The sequence below is a fragment of the Ruditapes philippinarum genome, unplaced genomic scaffold (genome assembly GCF_026571515.1).
Source record: "Ruditapes philippinarum isolate M1 unplaced genomic scaffold, ASM2657151v2 ctg1898_1_1_1_1, whole genome shotgun sequence".
Classification (NCBI taxonomy): domain Eukaryota; kingdom Metazoa; phylum Mollusca; class Bivalvia; order Venerida; family Veneridae; genus Ruditapes; species Ruditapes philippinarum.
Genome location: NW_026861418.1, coordinates 47,348 through 52,466, shown reverse-complemented (window position 1 = coordinate 52,466; position 5,119 = coordinate 47,348). Strand labels below are relative to the sequence as shown.

Below are 5,119 nucleotides of genomic sequence, written 5' to 3'. Positions count from 1 at the left end.
TGTAATATGTGCTCTTTTTCCAAGTATGAATCATATATGTAAATAAGAAACAGAGTGATGACAATTTAAACCAATTTGATCTTGCCGGTCAACGTCAAATAAAGGTTTATGTCAAATTTGAATTTTTCAATAAACCGGTTTTGTGTATTTTGGGCTACATAAAGGCCTTGTCTTCAGTACTTTTGTGTCATAGTACGCAGACAATCCATACATAAATAACAAAGTTATTACCAATCATAGCAAAAATCAAGCAAAATTCATTTATTTGACCTTCAAGGTCAATGTCATGACAGCAACGGTAGCAGGATGACACAACTGTAGCGATACCTTGATTTTTTTAGCAAGTCCTGCTAAAATTGGTCCCCAATAGAAAAGTCATCCAAGTATTTCAATTACACACAATAAGTATAACATCACAATAACATTTTATTTCTATCATGTTACTTTACTGTATGCGTGACATAGTGATGATAGCAGCAAAATATTTAAAACAAATCATAAAGTTTTGTAAAATAGCATTTAGAAATTTCATAGATTTTATCTATAGATTTAATTTCAGGTATAATGTAAATGAATTGATTTCAAAGCAAAGTTTTGTGTGCTCATTAAACAACATTACTGTCCCTTTGTCCTCAAAGTGTGTTTGTCCAGCCATCAGCATTACTTTCTCTACGACCTAATAGCAAATTCGTATTTTCATTTATCAGCGTTACTTTTTCAGCATCTTGTTTCATCTTTTGGCCTGCGCTTCCTTTCTTTTCATATTTCACCTCGTAATCGGGGAATGTGTCAGTGACCGATTTTCTAAGTCCCTGATTGCATACAAAAAGTAAATTGCTAACCCTGTAAAAGATAATGGTTAAATATTCTTTGTTCCTTTGTGGGTAAAAAGCAACAGATATTGTGGTGTCTCATAAAGGCCCATTATGCCTCAAAAATGCTAATTTGTTTATTTCACAAATGTTTGTATCTAAATGTCACAGTTTCAAAGAAATACTCATTTGCCATAGAGATGAACTACCTTAAGTTTGTTTCCTTTTCTTATGTTGGCAATCGGTATAACTATAGTGATTTAGTATTTTGTATGGAAGTTAAAATACTACTTTGTTTACATTTTGCTATGTGTACGACTCATAACTGTACATTCAGAGATCATTTCTTCAGCTGTTAAATATCTAACATGCTTTAAATCTATTAGAAACACATTATTCAACACATGTTTGATTTTTCCGAAGAATTCAATTCATATAGATTTCTGAGGCATGATGTGCCCCAAAAAAAACAATTAGAAAACCCACAAAACAACAGTTTTTCACCAAACTTATAATGTAAGGCCCTGATGTTAACATGGAAAAACTTGATTATGGGTAATTCCATAATTTTTTGTTAAACAACAATACAAAAGATGAGTAAAGTTGAGTTTAAACATTAAAAAACTAAGCTGCTGGATTGTGTAGAAGACTTGAAATAAATTTGAACCTTTCTTGAATCTGTTTCCTGGTTACCATGGTAATTAGTACTGGGTCATACGAGGAAACATAGTAGTCACTTACATGGAGCTCAAATCAGAATCCTTATGTTGAGAAGCAACAACCTAAACCACTATGCTGCTCCACTTATTACAGGAAAATTTCATGTGTTATTATCTACGCATATGTTTAGTTATTTTACAGTTAAACCTGTGAACAAAAGTCATTCAATGAAGACACTGAACATGACCTTCATAGACAAGTGATTTTAATTTGGAGGTTACTCTTATCTATTTAATCAATGAAGGGTTGGCCAAATGTGGCCTGCATTTACAGGGTTGTCTTTCTTCAGAGGTGGTCTTTAATTCAGGTTTCTCTTTAGATTGTTTTGTTTTAATGCTGATTTTAACACCTTTTTGATCACATCTCAACAGTTGTTTAATCTATCCAGCTTTAGTTTATAGTTTATGTGAATTTAGTTTAGTTTGTAATGTAAGCTATAAGCGTATTGAAACACTCTCGAATCTATTCCTGGAACCAACCAGTACTTAAACAATGAATGTAAAGTTTCTTGCCCAAGGAAACAACAAAGTGTCCCAGATAGATCAGGTTACAAACAATGCAGTAAGCAATCCTTAGTTTACTAGTCTGATGTGTTAACCTCTTGGCCACCACCCCACCATTTGTCAGCTTTTCTGGATGAGCAATATGAATCACTTTCAAATTAACTCAATGTATCCTTAATCAGAAAAGAATAAAATAAGTTGTTTCCTAGACAAAGATCCTTAGTAACAAAGTGATTCATAATTCTTGTTTGGTCACTCTCAATATAACAATGATAACAAAGACAGCAATGTAAACATTCAGATTGGTGGCTTTCACAATAACAACCATATAGTTAGAAAGCAAGATAATGAATTTAGTCCGCTACAAGACATTTTGTAATGCAACAAAGCAATGTATACTTAAGCTGTTATGTTACCAGGTTACACTATTTGCTCAAGGATCTATGCAAGGCATGATTTGTGACTGTGAAGGAAATACAAATCTGTTATTACAAATTTTGAAAGCATATTATAAATATATCTCTGTATTGTACAGAGCAATGTTAAGTTAATCCTACACATTTCGTCACCTTAGTGCAGTTACATGATAAGTCCTTAATAGGATTAACCAGTTATTGCACTAAGGTGATGATTTGTTATTTTAGAAATCGGTTCACTCATTTAGAGCTATCACGTAGCTTTAAAGGCCAAACATAACCAGACCACATAATACAGCTGCCCATGTATTCAAATTAATATTCTCCATGTTCTCAATGTTTAAAGTAAGAAAAGGTTGCATAATTGTGTAAAAAAGTACATCAGAGTTATAGAACCTGTGCCCATCATGTTAGATAATTAATCAAGCGTGTGAAGTTTGAACTCATTCATTTTAGTGCTTTTGGAAATACCAACCTGCATGTAAAAACTTAACCATATTGTGACGCCAGCATCGACACCAACATAGGGGTGCATGAGTACAATAGCTCACCATATTCTAACCACAGAGGACCTAGTGATGAACTTCTTAACACTATCAGTCAAAGGACTGTCACAACAATACCATGTTTTACATACCAAGCGGAAGATTATCTGTCGTCTTCATCAGAGGTATGATCAACATAAACATTAATTTCTGTCTCAATATCATCAAATAGTTCATCAATCTCAGTATGAGGGTGAAGTTGTAGGGAAGAGAGGGAAAGGTTGTCATGGAAATCGGTTCAAGACTGTTCCAACAGCCATACGAGAAATATATGAGAAAGCCTGAAAGATATACATCTAAAAATTTAATTGTGAGCAAAATATATGAGAAAATCTGATAACATACTTCTGAGACTCTAACCGTGAGCAAAATATATAAAACAATCTGATAACATATCATCTGAAAATCTAACTGTAAGCAATATATATGTGAAAATCTTATAACATAATTTGTAAATCTAGCCTTAAGCAATACATATGAGAAAAAAACTGATTACATAAATCTGATTACGTACATCTGAAAATGTAGCCTGAAGCAACATATATGAGTGTATCTGATAACATATATCTATAAGATATTATGAAAATAACATGAAAAACATTCTAGTCTTAAGGATTAAAAACCTTTTGTTAGAGGAGAAGAAGATTATATACACATAAATGTATGCTCCATATAAGTAAAATCTAAAAACTAAAGAATAAAGTACTCTTCAAAGTTATATATTTGCACAAATGTAGTATTCAGTACAAATTAATGTATCAAAAAATTTCTCATACAGTTTGATATATTACCTTGCCTTTGTTCAATCTTTCTTATGTCCATTAGAAAAGGATCTTGTAATCAAAGGGAGAAAATTGCGCTATTTCTGAGCAGTTTTGCAAGACTGATTTACCAAGTTGTGCAATATATAGGAGAAAAACAACTTTAAGTAACTGATAAATAGAACAATGCTATTAAAGGCAGTTGATCAGGCTATATATATGTAGACATGGATAGATAAATACAAACGGGGGATTACTGGAACATATATACTAACCTATTGCCATCCATACTGCAAGCCGGATCCATGTCGCTTCTGGAAGACGTTGCATGAGAAATATATTAACAAATATACTAATACCCGGTAGAAATGGTAACCATGGTACCTGAAATACACAAAACAAAAAGTTAGTTTACATACATCAAAAGAACCTTATCACTTTATTGAGATTACTTGTAATAATCAAGAAGAAAATCTTTCTTAACCCTTCTGAATTTTCTAAATAGACTTGTCCAATTTTCATTTTTAGTACTGTTAATTATCTGTTTTAGGTAAATCAAGATGAAAAATTTAAGTTTTTCAGTCCACAAATTATAGTCTGGTATTCAGGTGCACAGATGATCAGGCTGGCCTGATTCTATAATGATGGCTTGACAAATCACTAAAAATATTAACACTAAATATAATGAAAACAATTAAGACTTATCCTTAAATGGACAGCTTATATAGTTTATAAGAAAAAAGGATCTAAACAAAAAACTTAACCAATGCCGACACCAAAATCAACACTGATGGCAAGGTCTTCGAAACGTGGAGCTAAGAAACATCCTTTCACTTGAGTATAACTTCCCTTTGATTCATCTATTTCTCCTATATTGTGCACCCTGTATCGTAACAAAAGTACCGACACAGCCACAAGGGTTAAGCTAACAAGATCCCTAATGACATCATGTCTACTAATTCCTTCAGGTCAAACAACATTGACATCACATCTGTAATATAAAGTAAAGCAATGGTTACAAAAGTAAAGCAATGGCTATAAAAGTAAAGCAATGGGTAAAAGGTAACGCAAATGCTTTGAAAGTGATTAAAAGAGAAGGCTATAAAAAGTAGAACAAAGGCTATGAAAGTAATCTTGCTATGAATGTTTTTAAAGCAAAGGCTATGATATGTATAGCAATGGCTACAAAAGTAAAGCAAATATTATGTTAAAGTAACAGATTTGCCCTATTAGAGATGATTAGCTTTTACGGATAACGATAGCCGGAGACGAACAACAAACAGATATTTGGAGGGATTATCTCAAAATATGTATTATTCTATTAAATAATTACAAGTCCTATAATCTTTTTACGACTAGTAA

At 32.3% G+C, this 5,119-nt stretch overlaps 1 protein-coding gene across 1 annotated transcript; it reads right to left on the bottom strand.

Annotated features, from left to right (window-relative positions):
- Positions 1–413: 413 nt before the first annotated feature.
- LOC132715555 (uncharacterized) lies at positions 414–4,123 on the bottom strand. Its single transcript, XM_060698566.1, has 3 exons — positions 4,033–4,123; positions 3,089–3,277; positions 414–843 (listed from the first exon to the last, which is right to left on the bottom strand). Exons 1-3 carry the CDS (start codon positions 4,085–4,087, stop codon positions 767–769), a joined length of 321 nt encoding a protein of 106 aa, XP_060554549.1. The 5' UTR covers positions 4,088–4,123; the 3' UTR covers positions 414–766.
- Between the last annotated feature and the right edge of the window lie 996 nt (positions 4,124–5,119).